The sequence below is a fragment of the Oreochromis niloticus genome, linkage group LG3 (genome assembly GCF_001858045.2).
Source record: "Oreochromis niloticus isolate F11D_XX linkage group LG3, O_niloticus_UMD_NMBU, whole genome shotgun sequence".
In the NCBI taxonomy this organism is placed as follows: Eukaryota; Metazoa; Chordata; class Actinopteri; order Cichliformes; family Cichlidae; genus Oreochromis; species Oreochromis niloticus.
Window position 1 is genome coordinate 27610478 of NC_031967.2, and position 23296 is coordinate 27633773.

At 41.5% G+C, this 23296-nt stretch overlaps 2 protein-coding genes across 10 annotated transcripts; both read left to right on the forward strand.

The window, feature by feature from the left end:
* Positions 1-3197: 3197 nt before the first annotated feature.
* On the forward strand, positions 3198-10205 carry si:ch211-63p21.2 (FH1/FH2 domain-containing protein 1). 3 transcript variants are annotated; one of them, XM_019354071.2, is made up of 9 exons: positions 3198-6420; positions 6554-6691; positions 6830-7012; positions 7674-7793; positions 7869-8030; positions 8154-8404; positions 9078-9306; positions 9401-9509; positions 9700-10205. In XM_019354071.2, exons 1-9 carry the CDS (start codon positions 6127-6129, stop codon positions 9726-9728), a joined length of 1515 nt encoding a protein of 504 aa, XP_019209616.1. In that variant the 5' UTR covers positions 3198-6126; the 3' UTR covers positions 9729-10205. The 3 variants fall into 3 exon arrangements, with proteins under 3 accessions (XP_019209616.1, XP_019209617.1, XP_005459322.2); XM_005459265.4 differs by having other exon boundaries at positions 3202-6420; positions 6551-6691; positions 9700-10200; XM_019354072.2 differs by lacking the exon at positions 6830-7012 and having other exon boundaries at positions 3200-6420; positions 6551-6691; positions 9700-10204.
* A 31-nt stretch (positions 10206-10236) lies between these two features.
* hnrnpc (heterogeneous nuclear ribonucleoprotein C) lies at positions 10237-20064 on the forward strand. Of its 7 annotated transcripts, XM_013277291.3 has the most exons (10): positions 10395-10520; positions 12829-12862; positions 15349-15394; positions 16017-16288; positions 17039-17111; positions 17205-17252; positions 17387-17553; positions 17636-17749; positions 18137-18288; positions 19178-20064. In XM_013277291.3, exons 3-10 carry the CDS (start codon positions 15390-15392, stop codon positions 19271-19273), a joined length of 927 nt encoding a protein of 308 aa, XP_013132745.1. In that variant the 5' UTR covers positions 10395-10520; positions 12829-12862; positions 15349-15389; the 3' UTR covers positions 19274-20064. The 7 variants fall into 7 exon arrangements, 5 of the variants coding, with proteins under 5 accessions (XP_025761823.1, XP_013132745.1, XP_019209621.1 ...); XR_003219501.1 differs by lacking the exons at positions 12829-12862; positions 15349-15394 and adding an exon at positions 18813-18987 and having other exon boundaries at positions 10237-10520; XR_003219502.1 differs by lacking the exons at positions 12829-12862; positions 15349-15394 and adding an exon at positions 18813-18979 and having other exon boundaries at positions 10237-10520.
* The last annotated feature ends 3232 nt before the right edge of the window (positions 20065-23296 follow it).

The window sequence follows — 23296 nt, forward strand, 5'->3', positions numbered from 1 at the left end:
AGCACATAAACTGCCTAATTTTTAGGTTCTTTAGCATCTTGCAGCACCCAAGTATGTTTTAGACAGCTGTTTAGCAACTATGTAGCCTTAAGATGGTGTACCACCATTCTTTGTTTTTCTTTTACAATTTATGACTATCTTTCTTCATTTGTTTAAAACACAAGAGAGCGATTTGGGTTATTTTTAGGAGGTGTTACATTCATGTATGCTGGGACAAGTTGCCACACGTGCCCCCATGTTACTTTGAAAACTTGCTTAACTGACATGTATGCTATCATTAGCCAAATCTATTTCAACATAGGACTGGAGCTAAGGCGTCACATCACATTTCGATGTTTCTCTATCCTCAACTAAATGGAAAAATATAATTTTGAATATTCTTATGAGTAAAGTTGCCATTTGAAGGTAAAATTATTGAATGAATTAATCACTGTAGAATATTGTGACTATTCAGAGGTGAGCACGTGTTATAACACAGGTGTAACAACATGTGGACACATACTGCTCTTAGAGCATGTTTGAACATGTTGACTTTTCGGAAAGCTGAAGAATGGCCTGCATGAGAACTTATTCCACTCTTCCCATAAACACACAAAAGAAAGAACGAAAGACAGGTTGGGATTTATTTTTAAGGCTACAGTGTTTATTCATACTATTTGTATTTATCTGTTGTAGGTTTATTTGTACACATTAACCAGTACGTATGTGTGGACAGAATTTCATTGCACAGTAAAATGCTTTTCTTTGTACACATGACAATAAACGCTTTGAATCTTGACTCTCCACTGACACTGAATCTCCTAACGGTTCCCCAGACGTGATTCTGCGCACTGCTCTGCTCTGGGCACTCTGTCCTTACTCAGGGAATGACTTTAACTGTCCAGTCACATTCTTTCCTTCAATAAAACACCCATTTCCTCTGAGTTAGTATGAGTTCATATTATATCTATCCAATAACTCAATGCTCTTGAAACATGACCTGATTCAAATGAAGGTTTTTTATATTGCGCTTTTCTACTGTACTGGAGCACTCAAAGCACTCTATACAACATGCCTCATTCACCCAATCATACAAGCACTTTTTTGTATGCCTAAGTGCTTTCCATCTAACAATCATACTCCAATGAACGCAGCGGAGAGCAACTCAGGGTTCAGTATCTTGCCCAAGGATATTTGGCATGCAGACTGGAGCAGCCAGGGATTGAACCACCAGTCTTCCAACTACCAGATGACCTGCTCTACCTACAGCATTTTGATAACAAGGTGATCATTTTGAAACAGGTGTTTTGGTGCCAGGAAGAAGCAGAAAAGACCACGATGGTTAGATAAATTAATAATAATAATAATAATAATAAGCTCAAGGTCTTGAATCTGGATTTTTGGTCAAATTGTGCATTTCTTTTTTTTAAATAAGGACATGTCCACTGGTATGCAGACATGTGGATATGGATGTAGTTCTTGTGTGTATGTTTTTCCCTTTCATCTTAGTGTAAACCCATTTCACACCACTGAAAACTGAGCTTTTGACAAAAACTTCTTCCAGAATTTAGATTTTTCACTCCTCCATTTGCAGGTGAGCAAGAAAAGGGGCAAAGGTGTGCAAATGTATCTGCTTTCCTGATGTCAGATGGTGCTCTATGTTACTGTTTATAGGATTTTCGTTGGCCGACATTTCTACACACTTAGCTGTTGTCACATGCTGCTTTGCCATGCTCTTGACAGCACATGAGGTTGTTTTCCGACATTTTCATGCAGATGCGGGATATTTTAAAAAAAAAAAAAAAGAAAAAGGTCCCTCGCTATAACGTGGTTCACTTTTCACGGCCTCGCTGTTTCGCGGATTTTTTTGCATGCTTTTTTTTTTCTTTGTAAAGCGCATTGTGTTCTGCGTCCTGATTGGCTGTGGACCATTGTCATTCAATCTCGTGCCGTGTCTCCTGTACAGTACAGAATGCGTCAGCTTGTCAAATTTACATAAATCTTCAATCACTACCAGTGTGATTCTGAAGTTCTGTACTGTATGTTTGCAAGTTCTGTCCCCAACAAACACAATAATGTTGACGAAATTTTTTGTACCGTTAAAGGCACCTATGGTAGCATCCAAAAGGCAGAGGACGATGCTAACCATCGCACAAAAAGTTGGACTTCTGGACATGCTAAAGGAAGGTAGAAGTTACCGTATTTTTCGGACTGCAAGGCACACCGCATTATGAGGCGCATTAAGCAAAACAAAACAGTCAGATATGTCCAACTTTACTCAACTCATTCTTCTTGCTTCCTCTACTTCCGTACCATTGATTCATTAATGTTGAATTCTCTCGCAGCTGCTGTATTCCCATGTTCTAGACCTGAAAACAGGGTTTGATCTTTGGTTTCATTCTATAATACTGGACTTACTTTTCTACGAAGGTTTGAACTTTGAGAGTGTTTAAACAAGAGAGAAACGTGTAAAAATGTTCATGCCTGTCTGAGAAAAGTGTATAAAGTATGTAGTGAGGGGTTTTACAGCCTTAAAACATCTATATTATTGTATAAAATGAAGTTGGCTACTTCTCGGATTTCACATATCGCGGGTTATTATTGGAACTTAACTCCCGCCATAAACGAGGGATCACTGTACTCAAAGTTAAGAAACCATAACAATAATAAGATATGATACTAAACTACCAGAATATTTTAATCCATATTGTTCTCTACCTCTGGCTGGGTTCTCACTCCCTGGTTTTGTGAGCCGACAATACATCAGGTCCAGTGAAAGGAGCAAATGTACCATCACTGGTCACAAGGCCCACATTGCATTGTTGCAATGAATGTGTGCTAGAAAGAAGTGTGATATACTGGTATGTAATTGTCTTCAGAAAAATAAGACCTTCAGTTGCTTGGCAAAAGATGGTGCGCATTCAAAGGCATGTGTTGAGTGGTTTGAATTTAATTCAAGGTCTTTTTTTAGCTTGTTCTAGAGAATCTTTGGCATAAAGCTGAAAGCACATGCCCAGTTCCTCTTAGATTCAGGTTCAGGTTACTTTATTTGTACCTGTAGGTAGATTTGGTTTGCAGTGGATGAGTCATCCATCCTCACATGCACATTTTTCAAGACAACACAGAAAACACAGAGCCCCTTCAACATCATTTAAGATGTAGAAGCTACAATTTGTTCATTTAAATGATAGCTGCTGGAAAAAAGCTACGTTTACATAGTTTAGATTTTATTGTTCTGCATTTGGGACAATGCATTTAAGGACATACAGGCTCAAAGCGAGAGTCATAATAATAATAATAATAATGATAATAATAATAATAACAATAAACAATACTGTATCTGGATCAGTAAAGCAACCAAAAGCCATCATTACATTCATTCCAGAAAACTGTGACATGGTCACCAATATATGCATCTTTATTATCTAACTAAATTGATAAGTCCTAGTTCTAAGTGACCTTTTAAATGACATATTTAAAGCTCTAATTCCTGACCCCCCACTTCTTAAAAACATGAAACTGGGTACAATTATGGGTAATTTTTATCCTGATCTTTATCTTGGCACCGGGTTACAGTCAGCAGTTGTGCCGGGAAAGACAGAGAAGCAGTTAAAAAGAGATGCACACAGTCACATATACAAACACGACAACACAAATATACAAAGGGAAACTTGGAAGTTCCCACTCATTTTAATCAAAAGAACTCACCCGGAAATGTCGTTCCCCAGGGGGATCTGTTTGTTTTAGTACAGATGTCACATGATAACTAAAATATTGTTAGGTTAGGGCAGCTGACATTTTGTCTGGTAACTGGGTAACAGTCAACCTAATTCAGCCTTTAACTGCAAGTATGAACATGTTTTAGTGAACACACACTTCGCTATCGGTACTAACAGATTTTTTTTTTTTAAGCCCTCAACAGAAATGGCAGAAATGGTCTCAGTGGACAGGTGGCTGTCAGGAAGTCATTCTTAAGGAAGGGAAACATGGAGAAAAGGCTAAGGTATGCAGAACTACACAAGAACTGCACTGATGAGTGTACAAGTGTAAAATTTTTGGAGTCTCTGTCATGGTTTGGAGGTGAATTTTAGCCAGTGGTGTTGGAGATCTGTCAAAACTGATACAATTTTTCATGCATAAAAATACCACCAGGTTTTGATCCACCATTAAGTACCACCTGAAAAGCATATGCTGCCTTGTTCCGCTTTACAATGTCATGGATTGGCCTCCCCAGAGCCTCAACATTACTGAAGCAGTGTGGGATCATCTAAAGGGTGCCAGCATGCAAAGAAGAGCTTTAAATGTCCTAAAGCCTGAAGAACTATTCCTGAAGACTACCAAAAATTTGCCTAAGAGAATTCAGGCAGTGTTGAAAAATAGAGGTGGTCATAACAAATGTTGACTTTCAAGGTCATTAGAATTGTACAAACTCTGTTTTTGCCTTAGATACTGTACGTCCATACATTTTTGCGTGCATTTCAATTCAATAACTTGTTCCACCCATTTCCCCCTTTTCCAAAAAGTAAATATGAAGGGTGGTCTGAGACTGTTGCACAGTACTGTACATGCTAAATGAGCTTAACCATTGCAAATAGACCTCATTTTGGCCAAAATGTCCCTTGAGCCCTACTGCTGCTTGTAGACAGCAGGCCTACTGAACAAGATAAAGTGTAATTAGGAGAGGCTTAATGGCCGAGGGAGGGATCCGCATTAGAGCTGCACGTCCACCATGCAAATGACTCCCTAGAACACAAACTGTATATTTTGTGTTTTGAAATGAACTTCAGGATTCAGAGATATTTACCACAATATTAATGATTATAACTTGCAATCTTACAGCAGTTTTTTGCAGTTATGCTCACTGAACCCTGTTTTTTAAAGTCATTCATTTATTTGTTTTCATTAATGATTTATTTTCCTTTGTGAGATGCTGTTGTACCCATGAATATTTTCTCCATTTTAGCACAAGGTTTGTGCAAAGGATTTACAAGCATGCATGGTATAATGGTGCGTCATTGTGTGCTTTGGCCTAATGTTGTGCAGTTACTGTTTGCTGATTTGTCGTCCACAAAGTTGCATGTAAAATGAAAGCAGGTCAACATTTGGTCAGTTGCACTCTTTTATGTGCTCATAGGGGAGAAAGGGAGGCAAAAGAGGAGGGGATATCACAGATCTTCAGAGGCAGATAGAGAGGTTCTGTATACACAAGTAGCAATACAAACAGGAGATCCAGGCTTGATAAGAAAATTAAGGGAAAGGGTGCAACTCAAATAAGCCGAAATTCATACACCAACGGACGAATGAGTCTCTCTTGCGTCCTCATGAAAGCGCTCTTGTTGTCTCTTGGAGAACAACAGAGGAAGATGAATGTCGAGGGACGGCTACGGAGACACATCATTTGGATATTCAGACAGGCATTCTTTGGATTTTCTCATCAGATTTGGATACAGGACTAAACACAACCTGTCAAAAATTGTAAGAATTTTCCCTTTGTCTGAGGCTGTGAGCTTCTGGCACCCAGACAAGATACCGGTGGACTTTTGGATCAAACACGGCTTGTCATTTTAGATGTGAGGGACAAACGCTACACCCTAAGGCAATTGCAGGTTACGGTGCAGCGAGAACACCCAGAGGTGGTTGAAAAATTGTGACTTGGGTGTGTGAGTTATGCGCTTCTGTGGTGGACAAGTGAGGCAGAGCATCCACAGACATTCAGATGGATACAGAGTGTTTGTGAGGTGGTTGCTGAATGCACAGTGAGAAGACAAGGAACGATTTAAGTTTGGCTTTTATGTGAAAGATCAGGACTTTGCATCAAGACATCTGGAAGAACCTTATTCTGTTTTTTTCTAATATGAAAAAGAAGTTTTCACCTTGGAGTAGCCTCTTCTTAAGCAGGAAAAAGTAAGTATAGGTCATCAAGGTAATGCTATTGGATTTTTACTTTTGAGTTACAGGCAGCTTCGAAGGATCAATGAAGGAGCTGGAACAATCCAAAGAGCTGACCTGGGATTTTGACCAATCCTGGAGTTCATTCCTAACACCAGCTGCACGCCTCTGTCTCAACACCTTGGATTTTTCCGACCTCTGGGATGAGGAAGACAGCACAGAGGATGAGGGAACCCTAACAACTATCAAATCATCAATATGCCTCCAAGGACCTCCGGCACCCCCTCCTCTTCCTCCCCCACCTCCCCTCCTCCTTCTCTGGCCTCACCTTTGCCCTCTGCTTCACCTAAAGATGGTACCGTTAAGTCTCGCACTTTGAAGCTTCACTGGAGGGAGCTGCAGAATCTGGCACCGCTCCCCAGGATGACACGCTTTGGGACTCAGACCATTTGGGCCGGACTCGAGCCGGTGAATTTGGATAAAAACCATCTGGAGTATTTGTTTAAGTCTAAAGCCAACAGCAGCAGTCTGAACATTGTATCGGGACGGCAGGTGAGACTGATGACAGAGACATCCTTTTGTTCATTCATCCATGTGATTCTGGTTTTCAAATAGCTACAAATCAATCTGTATTATTTCGATTAAAATGCCTTAAATCCTTTTTTATTCCCCTTCAACACAGAAGCAGCCATCGATATCGGTGTTGGGAGTGAAGCGCAGCAACATCATAACTATTGCCCTGAGCAGCTTGCCCCCTCCTCGCCTCCTCCCCCCTGCTATCTACAGCATGGACAGCTGTGTGTTAGAAAGAGAAGACATTCAGGTACAGTAAAGGGTAAATCGCCCAGATTTCGAGCTAAAGCGTTTTTGTTGGATGAGCCGTACCCAACAATATTAGGGTAAAATAAAAGGGTTGCAGACTAGGTCTGAGATAATCTGTTCTACGCTCATTCCAAAACAGCGTCTTCAAGCACTGATCCCGACTGAAGAGGAACTCTGCCTGATCAAAGAGGCCAAGGCCCAGAACCCTAATGCCTCTCTGGCACCAGCTGAGCTTTGCCTCCTCACTTTGGGGGAAATCCCCCACTTGAGCACCAGGCTTCAGCTTTGGGCCTTTGCTCTGGATTACGACTCCTTGGAGAGGGTAGATAAAAATCCAATCATTTCCCACTCACAGATCATTACATATTGAAGCTTTGTCAAGGCCCCTTGGTATCACATTTTAATGCAATAAGTACTCCTTTAGCACTCCATTAAACATTTAAAATATTCCCATAGACTTCGGTAAGTCTATAAATAGTCTGGTCTTATCAGTGTTCCTGGATGCATGACATGGATAACCAAGAAACTGAGAGAGAAGCTTGTTACAAATGGAAGAAGCTTGCATAAAAGTTGCCTAAAAAGGAGCAGCCCAGGCAAGCTCCTGTCCTTGGTTTTCTATGGCATGCCACCACTCCCACCCATGTGCATTTTTCATTGCTTGTATTCATGCAGGATCATGGTACACTTTGAACAACACACAATATGTCCGAAAAAAACATATAAAATGTAATCAAATATGATAAACTTTAAAACTTCACTTTAGTGCATAGTTTGGGGAACTGCAAATAATGTCTTGCAAAGTTGAATGAAAGTGCAGGAAACTGCACTTATACAAACTAACACAGGTTCTGCAGGGCAAAAACACCACTGTGATGACTTCGCCTAAGACATCACCTGGCTAAAAATAAAAGATGGATGTGATGGCTCAACTATTCTATATGAACCACCAAAATGCCCTCTAAATGTATACTCCCCTTAAAAAGGAAATTGCTGAGCCTCTCTTCCATCTGAAGTTGGGCATGGAACAACTGGCAGCCAGCCAGACCTTCAAGTACATCCTGGCGACAGTCCTAGCGATCGGTAACTTTCTCAACGGATGTAAGGTGAGCGCATTCTGACGCAAGCTTGATTTTATCCGTCTTTCCATTATTTCTTACAACACATTGTATTATCCCAAGGCCCGTGGTTTTGAGCTGAGTTACCTGGGGAAGCTGTCTCAGGTAAGGGACACACACACTCGACAGCCCCTGCTGCACCACGTCTGCGTCTTACTGCTGCAGCTCTATCCGGAATCCTCTGACCTCTACTCGGACATCACCGCGGTCACTAAAGCTGGAAAGGTGTGTAGCTGCATCTGTGGATTTGCATTTGTCCAACGCAGCTGATTCATTCTGAAGATCACTTATAGAGTCAGTTAAACCAGCAAACTGTGGAAAGCACAAAACCTTCCCTTTTCTTTACAGTGTGACTACTGCCAAGTCCAGTCCAACTTTACCCAGCTGGAGAGCCTGTGCAAAGCATCATGGGAGCAGGTGAAGCTGCTGAATAAAGCTGACGAAAAGAGGAAAGGAGGAAAGGGGGAAAGGATGAAAGGGATAGGTGATGAGGCCCTGGCCCCGGACGGTTCGCTCCGTCACAGGCTTCCGAAGATTCTGAAAGAGTGTGAGGAAAGGCTGAAAGTCCTAAGAGCTGTCCATCGTAGGGTTATCAATAGGTATTCTAATCATATTTTAAATGATATTTGTTAACAAACAAAACATTTTCCATCTCAGGCCAAGCACTCCTCAACTGGTGGCAGCGTTTTGCAGGCTGACACCAGGTGAAATCGGTCATAAAGAGGGTGGTGCACCAATAACCTCCTTGTGATTGCTAGCAGGTAGCCAAAGCAGCTTGTAGCCTGCAAACACTCCTGATTACACTAACAAAGTGGTGGTGAAAGTGCGAACAGAGCAACGTAAATCGAAAATGGAGACCATTCACCACTTTGTAAGAGTAGTGGGGAGTGTTTGCAGACAAGTCAGCAAACTTAATGCAAACTGTTGCCTTAAAGTAAAAGTTGCACCTTTATAAATATGTTGATTGCAGTAATATTGCACAGTTTTTGTTGCATTTTTTTCAAGTTTTACTGCTACTTCCTGAGCAGTGGGGACTAGTTGTACAGAAGTTTTCCATACAAAGTATACACATCCACAGCAGTCTGCTAGCAATACAAGGAAAAGCACAAGGAGGTTTTCATTGCAGCATCTTAGGCTTCTTTGTGATAAATTTTATCTGACAGTTCTCTAGCAATTGGTGGTTTCCCGGAGGCCATGGATCTGCCTCTAGGTCTGCATGACTGACTCCTTAATCAACAAGTCTTTGCTTACACCGTTATCATTTTTTTCTAGGTTCCACTCTTTTCTCCTCTTCCTTGGCTACTCCCGGGCCATGGTGAGGGATACCAAACCGGAGGACTTCTGCAAAACCATCAGTAACTTTTCCCTGGAGTATAGGACCATGCAACAGACCATCCTACTGCAGAGAGAAAGAGAGCGGGAGCGACAGAAAAATGCGACTGAAAGCCCGGGTCCAAACACCCCTGTAGGAAAAAGAAAAAATCAACAAACTCCATCAAAGGTTATTACACTAAATTAATTTATACAAAAATATTCTACAGTCAATTTGGGGGGTATGGGGGCACTATTTTATTAATCCATTCATACTCCTCCAGGACAATGATGAGCAGGGTAGGCTGGAGGAGGTACTGAGAACACCCGAGTCCATGTCAAGATTGGATGTCACTTTGCCTCGAAACCGGAAGAGGATGGCTGACCTCCAAGGTACTTTATATAATACGCTCATTCCAAAATACAATCTCAATAGCCTAAGTGGACAGACGTTTTTTGTATATATATGTATATCCCTCCCCCCCAACAGCCCTTTTGAATGTCTCCCTAATTCTGAGGTCTCAAGGTTGGCAAGTATGATTGTCACGTGTCACAAATTAATTCTTTTTTGTTTACCTCACAGGTGCATTTTCTCGGAAAATGAAGTGGTGACCCTGCCGACATATGCAGAAGCAATGTGTGATTGTTATTAATGACATTGTTGTTACACTGCAGCTTTACATTTGGAGCACTATACCAGTAAGAAATTGACAAGCGCATGAGATTTCACATGCCATTCAATGATAATCATGATTAGCTTAGATAAAATAATGGTTTTGATCAAATACAAAAAAAGTATTCATTTCTAACTCTGTCTTAATGGAACTAATTCAAATAAACTACAACTTGAACAATCAAGTGGATCAAATCTATTGTGTATACATCATAAAAAAGAGAAAACATTGACTGAATTTTCCATATTAGCTCCTTAATAAAAAATAAATAAAAGGAAAGACTCAAAATAGAGACTGGCAAGCGTGTCTGTTTTTAGGACTTAACACGTGCTTCTCTCAACCAGTAAAACACTACAGCTGTGCCTCGGTTTCGGGTTAAAACAAAGCACAGCGATCAATGTTTTAGAGCCACAAACTAGCAATGCCATACCGTCGGCTCGTCAGTTGATTAGCATACATGAATGTCGTCATCAACGAGCGGCAGCGGCAGTGGCAAGAACACGAGACCAATCAGTGAAGAGCTTAAACAGACACGGGGCTCAGGATATCCAATCAGAAACTGGGATTCGGAAGCGGGCGTGGCCTTTCCCCGTCACCAGTGCGAGTCGACGCCATTTCGTGTCCACTGGTTTCAAGGTGATACGTTGAGCCAGCAGAGCTGTAAGCGGATCTTTACCCGTGCAAGTAGAAAGAGCGTTGAATTGTTCTCATTTTTAGTGTTAAACTCCTGGTGAGTATTTTTAAATGAGAGATTTTTTTTTTTTTTTACCTTTTTACCTTTTTTTTTTGTTTTTGTCCTGACTTTGAACCGTCTTTGGGACTTTTTGTTTTTATTTTTAATGTTTTTTTTCCTCCTGGCTGGTATTCCTGAGACTGTGTTGGCTGTAGTGGCGTACATTTTGTGGTGGCACTATAAACTGCACAGAAACTTATTTTAAGTAGCTTCCACAACAACATATAGGCTTAGATATATATATATTTTTTTATTTGTTTGTATTTTTACGAATACGACATCTTAAAGCCTCGGTTTTTGTAGGGATGCTGTGTAAAACTATCATTTATTTGCGTGTGTTCTCATTTTTATGAAGATAAAATATGGAAGGATTTTCTGGACAGTTTTGCCAGAAAGAAAATAAAAGTGTCGCCGTTTTTCTGGGAATATGTTTTTAAATTTTGCTTTTTATTCTCGTCCTGTGTTTTGCCTCCACTTGAAACTTGTTATGCGGTCGTTTCCGACGAGTCCTAGCGACGCATTTTTCCGTTTTCTGTGTGATTTTGGCGGTGCTGAGGCGGTGTGTTTGCCGCAACTGATCTCAGGAGTCCTGTTATTTTGCAGGCGAGATGTTTTCCCTCTGTGAGAAGCGGGGGCGTTTTTGGAGGAACATTAAAGCAACAGCGCTTTTATGTATCGCACGTTCATGGACGGGGGAGGGAGGGGGGACTGTAACACTGGCACTACAGTAATTTTGATATAATTACTCAATTTTTATGTTTTAACTAACTTGGCAGTGTACTCTGAGCTGTGCAGCTTTTTAGGTCTGAGATGCTCAAGTGGGCCTGCTGTAAGGCAGGTATATAGACCTATGTGGGGTTTTTTAAGCCTTTTATTGGATATTGGATAGCTTTATGAATTAACATTTATATACTAATAAACAAACTTATAATCAATTATGCAACATTTTACACCGGAAAGTCAATGAAGTCTGCTTTTTTTATTTTATTTTTGACCCACCTTGCTGTACCCCACTTCCACAGTCCCCAAGTGGGTGTCGTCTGCAGTGAAGTGGCCTTGAGCAGGGGTGTTGTTCTGACCCCTACATGGAGGGCAGGCAGGAGGCCAAAATAAAGGGACGCCCCCCCCCTCCCCGTTTTTTACAGACCAGTGATTCCTTTGTGGGTCAGTTGACACTAACATAGAAGCTCAGACAACACAATATTTTTGTGTGTGTGTTTAAATGATAGAGTTCAGTGAAGAAATACAGATTTAAAATGTCAATTTCTCCTTCAGAGAATCCCTGGTGTTAAAGGTATTATAAAAGCTAATCCAGCTCTATCATTCTGTAGAAAGAAAGAAAAGTAAATGTTAAATGTAATAAAGTTGAAGTCCTCCTGAGCTCACCATCGTATAATTATTTTTAAATTGCAGGATTTTTCCAGAAGGTATAAACGCTCTTTGGTAGGCACTAATTTTTTTTTATTTTTTTTTTCAATGCAGTACCTCTTGCAGTACTCAAAATTACCTCTAGGGGCACCTGCGCTCCAATTTGGTAAACACAGGTTTCACAATATTACCAGAGCTGTTAAGAATAAAATCTTCGTCTTTATTCTAGGTGTACTAAATGGACAGAACTGTACTGTACATCTACAGGAGCTGCTTGGTCACGGTAACCCAGGCCATGAAGCTCCTGGTGAACAGTGTTTGTGCTGATGTTAATGCAAGAGGAGGTTTGCAGCTCTGCACTAATTTGCTTAGCAGGGGATTTGTGACCTTTAAGCATCAGCGGCTCCAGTCTGTAACTTTACAAGGTCGGGCACACTGCTACTTCACAATGCTTCCATCTTGCAATAACACCACTTAAAGCTGATCGCGGAATATCTAAGACCGAAGAAACCTCATCATCGGGCTTTTTGCAGTGTCAGTGACATCCTATTACAGTTATTAAATGGGCAATAGGAGGTCCAGTACTTCTGTACTACATAAAGTGGATATAGTTAAACAGTCATGAGCTGTAATAAATATCTTTATTGTGGATGTGATTTTTAAAATGTCTAATCATATTTTTCCATTAGTGTTTTCAAATATTGGTTTAAGAGGAAATTCCTTGGAAAAATCGACTTCTCATATTCCCAGAAACTCTTATCACCACAGTGTGATGTAGAGCTCACGACTTATTCTAAATAAGTGAGGAGCTGTTGAATCTTTTGTGGCATTCATGTTTTTTGCCCTGTTTTCTCCCCTGCTTGTTGTGATGACAGCATCAGAAGAGTCTGAAAAGCTTCTTTTCTAATTTCTACCTTTTTTTGTTTCCCCCGTTTAGTTTTTGAAGCCACTTTTTTCAGCAGCAGCAAATCGTAAGTTGGTCTACACTTTTTTTGTTTTTTCACCTCAACTTTTGCATCATTTTTTTAATATATTACTCCACTTTCACCCCTTTTTGGCATTAGTCTATTTTCTACCTCCCCCCCTTTTTTCTTTTTTGTTTAAACGTAGAGAGTAGTTAGGGGGGCTTTCGGGTGCTGTAAAAGTAGAGAAATCAGCCACTTAATTTTCAAACTGTTTGGCCCTCATGGCCTCATAAATGAGCCTCCCAGTTTGCGATAATCAGATGCATCATGCTGTTGATTGTGAGCGGCCCAGTTTGTGCTGGAGCTGATTGCTGGATAACACCTCTTCAAATCTTCCCACATACAGTGCTTAGATGGAGGAAAAGCACCGACAGAGATCAAAAAGAGGACTGTTTTTCCTTCTTTGGAGTGATTTTTTTTTTCCTGTTCTTTTTGTTGTGAGTGTGCATGTTAATTGACAAATTAAAAAGTGCTCCATTACTCACATAAACACAAAGTTGCCTGCTCTTTAAGAGGCAATTATCAGTCCCTGAAGTGGCTTTTTACTGCAGCATGCGAGGAAATAACCTTAATGAGTGACTAATTCAGTAATCACTAAACACTGATTTTTTTCTGCCCTCTAAAAAAAAAAAAAATCAAATATTTTTGTAACAAGTTCCATTTCGCCTTTTCACCTCCATCATCATTACTCTGATCTGATTTGGAAAGCAAATCAAAAGAACCTCTGTGGTGACGACCACGTCGCCACTTTCTGCTCCCTGTATGTGTATTAAAAACAACCTCTAGCAGAGATGCTCTTGTCATTTTGTCTCGTCTGTCTTCAAGCATGACTCCTGAGAGCTGCAGTGTCTTGTCACAGTTGAAGCACAAACACAAATCCAACACTCACTCGCACAACAGACGTCCAGTAACAACCCCACCGGTCAGTCAGAGGGAAGCTGAACATTGAACAGTGAACAGGTTTTTTGTGCAGTCATAGTAAAATGAGGCCCAGATGAGGCAGTGGATAAGGAAAGTTCCACAGAGGTGTGTTGAGCCATTAATGAGCGACTATAATAAGCAATTGTTCCCAAATAATGAGCCCCATGTGTTGAATTTAGAATTAAATTATGAGGGGATCACAAACTATCATGAAATTGAATAGAACAGGGAACGTAACAAGCCTGCAGTGAATGTTAGTTAAAGGAAGTGAACACAAATGGCTCCAAATAACATTACACATAAAAGAGAAACAAGGTCCTCAAATGGATGGGCAAAGATTTGAAAATTGCAAAATTGGTGTTTGCATTCAGATCACACCAGAGTGCACATGTACCTTGATATTCTTGCCTAAATCCCCCACAAAGCTTTAGAAACATAAGCTAAAGAGCCTGCAGTTGTCCCCGGCACCTCCTGAACACACCCCATGTTGTAGACGTCCTGTCAGCTCGCCAAACAGTAGACGCATCCTGGCCAAAATCATGCAGTGGCGAGCAGCGCTTTCAGCTGTGGCCGGAATGCTGTAAACTGTGTAATCCTCTGCTAGGAGCCACCAGCCAGTGCGGGGAGAGGCTGCTGGGCGCAGTTGTTTTGGCAGCTGAGGCGTGACTTTGCAGTAGCTGAAGTGATGGATAATGAGATGAATGACTCTGGGGACTGAGTAAAGAAGATCATTTCCCACATGCTGGGGTTTAAAGTTTACTACAGAATTGTGACCATAATAAGAGAGAGACTTCTTATAAAATCACCCTTTTCCTGTAGTGTCGCTTTGACACTGCATTCAGGGACTTTTTCCCCCCTCTCCTGCAGTGTTACATAACTTTGCAGTATTGGCCACTGGTGAGACAGCAGTCCAGCAACAGTGTAGCCCGACTGTACTAATTAAAATCCACGCGGGTATGCCACTGACTGCTTGCGTACACTGTGCGTTTATGTGGAGTGGCAAAAGGAGAAGCTTCCAAAACTGCACCGATGCAAGTGAAACAAAAGGTGATGCAAACTTTCATGTCTGCAGAGCTGACAGAGGGGACTCTAGCATATGGCAGATTGTTACTGGCATACATCGAAAGAAGGGGATCGTATCTGCAGACTCAAGAAGTGCACATGATGCAAACTTCCTGGTGTGCAATGATCCAATTTTGATGCATTTGGCACTTCAGAGGTTGCTGTGTTTATGAAGCTGTACCACGTTATACCATCACAACACATTTTATAAGCTTTGTCCAGCTGCTGTAATGCAAAGAAAACCTTTTTAGCTTCTTCACCCTCTGTGGAGGATGAAGGTTATTAGATTTGCGCATGCTCACGAGTGAATATGTTTGTTTTTGTCATAACAACCATTTATCCCACAGGTTTTTAAAAAATATTTTAAACAGTTTTAACACCTCCTTCCATTTTAAACCCCTTTTTTGACCAAATACGGGGAAATAAAACATCTTTTCGAGGTGTAGCAGAAATCCCCCCCACAGTCTCCATGTTTCATAGCTTCTCGACGATCCTCTTCTCTCCAACAGACACAGACAGGCAGACCTCCACCGACCTGAATACAGACACAATGGAGTGAGTGCTGGCTGCTTCATGACCCGATCACGCTGTCTACTCTGCTGTCTAGTATCTATTTTTAGACTCTCTTGATAGTGCAAACTTGCAATTAGTGTGTAAGGGGTAAGAAGCACAACTTAAAGTTCCTTGTGCGTAACAGTAATTGCAGTGGCATTCTCTTATGATTATAATGAGGCTATTATGAAATTAGAGATAAATGAACTCACAGTTTGATTACAGAGAATTAATACCTGTCTTCACAATGACGAAGCATGTGAAGCTTTTCACACGTAAAATGCCAAAAATTAGTTGGTTCAGGTTCTCATCTTTGGATGTTTTATAAACTATTAGATCAAAGGAAATTCATCAATAATCAATTCACTGACTTTCATCCCATTTTAGAGGCATTCTCAAAGGCAGTGTGATTCAAGTCATACCGTTAAAGAACTTGAAGGTTCAACACTCACACTGACCTTTGAGCAGAGATTATCGTTAAAGTGTAGTGCAAGACAAATGTATATCACAACTTCCTGTATCCCTAAACACTGCTGATCTCCACGTGCTGTCTCTGACCTGCTTTTCTTTCCCCATTGCTATCTTCACCCATGCACTCACCCTTCTCTTTCTGCCTCCCTGCCAGTTGGTCATCGTCCTCCTCTTCCAGCCTGATGGCCAGCAGCAACGTGACCAACAAGACCGACCCCCACTCCCTCAACTCCCGCGTCTTCATCGGCAACCTCAACACCCTGCTGGTCACCAAGGCTGATGTGGAGGCGATCTTCTCCAAGTACGGCAAGATCGTCGGCTGCTCCGTCCACAAGGGCTACGCCTTCGTCCAGTACTCCAACGAGAGGAACGCCAGGGCCGCCGTGGCCGGGGAGGACGGCCGCATGATCGTTGGACAGGTGCTAGGTGAGATGGAAAAAAACAGCATGTTAAGGTGTTGCTTGGTAACGTCTCTGAAGACTAAAGCAAGTTAATCAATAATATAATACTATTTGTACTTCATTAAAGACATTTGGAAGTGTTGGATGGTATATTTTGTAACCTTTGAGTTAGGTATGCCTCCTTCTGTGCAGTCTATATGTGATATAGGTAAGGTGGTGGCAGTAGCTTTATATTTACTGCACTGAAAGCAAAATTTGTCTTTCTAATTTGCCAGGAAAGCAAATGAATACATTTCCCAACATCCTAGTTTTCTAATTACGAGTGCATTTAGAAAATCGTGTGGGGACACAAAATATAGGCTGTAAATATTTTCACTCCCTGACTTGTATCTGTTACAATGTGCAGTTTATTTGCTCACCTTCAGATTAAAACCTGGGATGTTGTTATCATTTCACAGTTTAAAGACATGCTGCTGCCCTCTAGTGTTACATCAAGTAAAATCAAGTAAAGAATGACGAGAGTTGCTTCACATCCGCTCTGAACAAGAGCAGAGGGGCCTCTCTGTTGTTCAGGCAAATAAAAATAAATGTGAGGACTTATTTGCCGATACAATCTGTTAGAGGTAAAACCTGCACTAGTCTGACAAAAATAACATACCAGATGGAGATGTGGTGTAATGTGTTTGATGAAATTTCACACATTCTGTCCCATAGCATATTTTTTTCCTGGATTTCTAGTCCATTCTACCTTACCTCGGTGTTTCTCCTTCTACAGACATCAATCTGGCAGGTGAGCCGAAGCCTCATAGATCGAAGACAGTGAAGCGATCTGCAGGAGACATGTACAGGTTTGTGCATGCTGCATGCTCTCAGTCACAGTGCAGCAGCTTTAGCACATGTTGCTGGCTAATCTTTCTAGTCTGTCCCCTCTCTCTCTGCAGTTCATCTTTTGATTTGGACTACGACTTCCAAAGAGATTACTATGACAGGTAAGCAGTTTTTTCTTTACACATGTAAGAATAATCTGCCTGCTGCTCAACACATTATTGGCCAGCTCGGGGGGCGGGTTGTAAAGCGGCTTGCAGAGCCAGTAAGCTCAACACTTTGATGCTCTCCTTCTCAGAATGTACTCCTACCAGTCTCGGGTGCCTCCTCCCCCTCCCCCTCTGTCCCGCGCCGTCATCCCCTCCAAACGTCCCAGGGTGAGCCTGAGCAGCGGAGGGAGCCGACGAACCAAGACCAGCTTCTCCTCCTCTTCCTCCAAGAGCAGCCAGAGAACTTCACGTACAAGTAGGTTCCTCACAGAGTCATCCATTACTGGTAACTTCCAAAGGTCATCTCAGTAGTGGCTTATCCCATATTTCCCCTACAGTGAAGGCAGATGATTTACAGACCATAAAAAGGGAGCTTACACAGATCAAACACAAGGTGGACTACTTGTTGGAGAGCTTAGAGCGCATGGAGAAGGACCACAGCAAGAAATCAGGTGGGTCCTGCTTTGATTTTAGGGCAGCCAGGCATCACGTCAACAGCCTAAAAACCTCTAATGTGAGACCAAGAATGCATTTACAAACATTACATATGTACTTGATTATTTACTTGTCAGGTTGGCATTAGCTATTACCAGTTCAAGCAAAGTCCACTTCTTCCAAAACAGGAGATGTCCTTTTTTTTGACAAATATATTCTCTGTGACTCACGCTGCACAAAGATGAGTCATGGAGGTGCTTATGCAAATGTTAAATATATACATTTGATGCACCCAGCTCCATCTGTTATATAAACCTTCCAGATATGGAGCAGACTGGCAGAAACAGAAAAATCTGGTTTTTATTTGAGTGTTTTTGTGTATTTTCTATCCACCATCTACTCAGAGATGAAAAGCTCCAAACCTGAGCCAGGTGAAGTGTCTCCTCTCCACTCATCTACCTCCAGCAAAAAGGAAGACAGTCTGAAGAGGGGCAAAGAGAGCCGGGAGCTGAATGACTCAGAGGAGGAGGGAGACTTGCTGGAAGATGAAGATGAGGTGAGGACTGGGGAAAAGGAAAAGGAGGACATCGGCAGCTCTTTTAAACAAGTTGTTGTATGCACATAGTTTGTTTTCAGCTGTTCTGATTATTCAACAGATGAATTTAGTGCAAAGAACATAACATGATTTATTTTTTACAACCATAAATCCAAAAAAGTTGGGATGTTGTGTAAAATATAAATACAGTTGGAAAAAATCATAAACCAGTATTTCTTTCATAGTAGAACACAGAACATATCAGATGTTTAAACTGAGACATTTTACTATTTCATGAAAAATAGGAGCTCGTTGTAAATTTAATTGCAGCAACATGTTTCAGGAGAGTTAGGACGAGGGCAACAAAAGAAACAGCTGGAGGAGCATTTTGCAGCTCATTAGGTTACCTAGTAAAGAGTCAGTCACATGATTGGGAGAGCCGGTTTTGTGGGCTGAGGTTTACCAATGTTTACCTGCATGTACAGACACTGGAACAATTGCTCAACATAAAATTGTGAAGACTTTGAATCTCTCATCATCTACAGAGCATAACATCATCAAAAGATTCAGAGCATAAGGCCAAAGACCAGTGTTGATCTTCGGGCTCTGAGGCAGCACTGCATTAAAAACAGACATGATTGTCTCATGAAAATCACTGCATGGGCTCAGAAACACTTCTAGAGATGTGAAAAAGCTTCATCAGTGCTGAAAGGTATACAGGTGAAGTCTTTTTCAGGAAACTCCTTGCATATATTTTAGATATATAATAATAATCATCACCATTGCATTGGATAGTTATATTTACATTTTACACACCGTCCCAACTTCTGTAGAGTTGGGGTTTCATCTGCTTGATCCATGTGTCAGATACTGACGTTGACCTTTGTCCTGTGTGTGTCTCTGTGCCTAGACGAAAAGCAGAGGGAGAGACGACGATGATGATGATGAAGGTGAGCAGGAGGAAGGAGAGGACGATGGCGATAGTGCTAACGGAGATGAATCCTGAATGTGAAACACACACACAGACACACGCACAGCAAATTGTGTATTTCTCCGCACCAGACTTGTACGCAGTGGTCATGTGCTCGTATCTGCTGAACTGACTGGACAGTTATTTACATCATATGGTAGATATCACTCCTCTCATGCACAAATTCACAGATATGAGAAGTACTTGTTTCAGAATTTTCTTTCAAGTTGGGAAGGTAAATATACTCTTTCTTTTTTATTTGTCTTTTTATATGAACGTGTTTCTGCTTCTTTCAGAAAAAACAGCAAACTCAGCTGAGCTTAACTGTAACTTTTATGTGTTTGAACGATTTGTCACAACGGATTGAAGAACTGATTGAAAAATCGAGTCCCTTACCAGCTATTAGCTAGCTAGCTCAAGTGCAACGGTTTGAACTAGAGTGTAGTCTTTAATGTGAGCTCCTGCTAGAAGTTTAAACATTTAAAATGTATTGCTGATCCAGCTGCTGCACAGCTGCCTCCTAACCAGCAGGTGGCAGTGTGTCCCAACAAGTGGCCCACACAAAGGCCACAAGGATTACTTCTTTTGTTCTCAGAAAATCTTGGACTTCTGCTTGTCGGATTATGCCACAAGCATGCGCGACCGCTCGTTTGTGGCCACGCAGATCCTCACTGGTCCTGAAATAGTTTTGTGTGCTGCTGAGGTGTGCTGACCTTTACTGACTTGTGTGATGAAGTGATGCTGCATGTTTGTTTGTGTCCGTTTCTCTTCTGTTTCCTGTTTCATCCGACTGCACTGGTAAAAGTGAATAAACATGTTTTCCAATGTGGAGCCTCTGTGAGCCTTTCATACAGTCCAGATGCACACAGTCGCTGTGACGTTCAGGTGGGGCTAAATAAATGAACTGAACTGAGAAATTGTGTGTTATGCAACAGTATGCTGAGTTGACAGGTTGAGGCTGGAGTGAGCAGGACTTCTATAACTAATTTGGTATTTTCTCATATACCTCAAGGTCCATGTAGTTAGTTTTAGCTCTAAAATACCTACAAAGGTTCGTTAACAGCTGTGCACAATGACCCTTTAAAATCTGTTCACATCACACAAGACTGGTGACTCAGGTGGTCGAGCGGCTTGTCTACCAATTAGAAAGAAAGCAGATTGATCCCCACCTCCTGAACTCTCCAGTCTGCATGTCAAAGTGTCTTTTGGGCAAGATGCAGAAGCCCGAGTTGCTCCTGATGCATCCATTGGAGTGAGTGTGTGAACATTAGTAATAGCATGAAAGTGCTGTATGAATGCGGTATTTTCCGCACTATAAGGTGCACTTAAAATCCTTTAATTTTCTCAAAAATTGACAGTGTGCCTTATAATCCAGTGTGCCTTATGTATGAATTCTGGTTGTGCTTACTGACCTCAAAACGATTTTATGTGGTACACGGTGCTCAAAATTCCGTCAAAAAATGTTTTAGTACGACTTTGGTAAGCTACGAAGCCGCATAATGTCGAAGCATTATGGCTACTGTAGTCAGGAGCCTCGCGGAGTAATCTGGGTCCAAAGTCAAACGAACACTGAGAATTAAAAACTGTCTAAATTCTTTTATCTTTAATAAAATGATCAGCATTGCTGCTTTACCAGGTGTAACGATTAAGTTTAACATCCAGGCATCCATGAAAACAGAATTTATTAAATTTAACAGAGTTAGAAGTTAGCAGAAAGTTAGCTCGCTAGTTTCCACCTAAACATGATATAGCATGTTCTGACTGAGAGATTTCAGAAAAAATTTAAACGTACAGCTCTGCTATCACTTCCAACATAAATGAAGACAGAACTAAACAGCAGTGACGTTTGTAGGGTTACTTAAGTTGGGCTAGCTGATATATAATGATGTGCTACGTGATCACTAGCAACACAGCTATGTTAGCATAACATAAACACAGTGAAGCTGGATAAATAAAAGTTAAAGTAAGGGTTCCCGATGGTTAGGGACAAATCCAATCGCATGACAGGATGCTGTAAATGGACCAAACTTCAGTCAGAAGAACTGACTGAAGAACTGAGATAATCCATCCACAACACGAGGTTAGTCATTAATATACTGCAGCAAAATGGGAATATAGCAGCTGCGAGAGAATTCAACATTAATGTATCAATGGTACAGAAGTGGAGGAAGCAAGAATATTTATTCACTGTGGATATGAAAGGTGATCTCTTCGAAAAGAAAAAGTCACAACGAGCTCTCCTTAGAACACACAGATGTCCTCAAGGTAGGTACGACTTTTTTAATTTTCTATATTGAGTACCCCGATCTAATGAAGCACACAGGAAAAAAAACAGAAACCAAATCTTGGGTCAGACTCCAGAATCTGCAGGAAGCTATGGAGCCTGTTTGCCCAGAGCTTAATGAATAAACGTTGATGCTGCTTCCTTGTTAATATATGTCATGCAGCTTGGAGAACTTAAAACTCTGTGATAAATGGAAGAACGTGAAGCTGGCAGGAATAAAGAGGAGGAAAAAGGAACAACTAATCAATAAGTAGCGGCCCTGGGGGTGAATGGTGATTTAATGGGGGGGTACTGCAGACAGGCGAGGCAGGACTGATGATGATAGTATAGATGATGGATGGATGGATGCACAGGTCACAGAAGAGTGGAGACAGATGGAAGAGGCGCTAACAGATGGAGAGATGACAGGAAGAGCGGAAGAGATTCCATGGCGTGCACAGAGAGGGAAGGGGGCGGGAAAATGTGATAGTGGTCTAACAGTTAAACAGTTAAAGTGAGTGATTGCAGAGCAGCGGTTTGAGCTCGGAAGGTCCTGAAACACTGCTGCACAGGATGGAAGACGTTACTTTTTTATGTCGAAGGCTTAAAGTTTTTCTGAAACTGTACTTCCGGGCCTCCGTTTAGATAATCGACTGAAGAGAATATCAAACAGTCCCATTACCCAGCAGGCCCACTGAAACACTGCTGCCCTTGTGTTCTCTAAAATGAATGACAGCATGCAACAATGAGGTGCTGTTTCATTTCAAAACACTGATCATCAATGCGTTTTTGAATGCTCACTCTCTGTTCACACGCACGCAACACACCCTGTCTTCAAATCAGTTAAAATTGAGGTTAAAGCATGAACTTGCATGACTTGAGCACCATTAACATGCTGTTATGTTAAACATGCCTTGAAAGCACTTCAAACTGGTGCAGTGAAGCGGCGAGTATATCTAATAACACACAAGGTTCCCGACAATACCTGAAATTGTGTTAAATGAAGCAGTTCAGGTGACGGTGTCCGTCTGCACGACCTCGCCCCCATTATGTCAGGCCATGCGCCACACTGTAAGACTGTAACTAAGTGAGCATGAATGAAATTAAAGCGACAACATTGCAGTGGGTTGTTAACACTCTACTGAGGTGTGAGCTCTATTATCTGGGGAACATTTCCCAGCCCAGCAGACTCGGTGGGCCTGCAGCACAGAAGAGCTTCTTCACAAGCAGCCGCAGTTGTTCTCACTTTCTGGTTTTGTCATTTACAAACATACTCCGCAAAGACTTCACGTGTTTAGATCGTTGTCCTTCACACATTTGGGTGGCACTTTGTGAAAACACACTTACTTCACTTTGAGTTCCTAAAATCTTTCTACAGTACCGCTTATGACTGATTGCCTTACATCAGTTCATTTTTATGTGGTTCAAATATTTGAATGCGCACACAGTTAATGGTACAGTTGCAGGAAAAACTGGACACTATCGCACAGCCCACTTAGAACAACCTGAACCAGCTGGCACAACTAAACTGTGGCCAAGCGATCCATCTTTCTTTTAGCATTGCTAATGCACATGTTTTGTGTTATCTAGTCATGCACAGTCATGCACATATGCAAATATCGCTGTAACCATAGGTCGAGCCAGTAGCACTGGGGGGTTTTTGGGGTGCGATTTACAGGATAAAGGAGCTCTGGAAGTTATCCTGAAACTCTGCGGCAGTTTGGGTTTGGTGTAAAAACCTAACAGAGATATTCTCCGGTGGGAAAAGAGAATCTGCAACAATTCAAACGTGATGT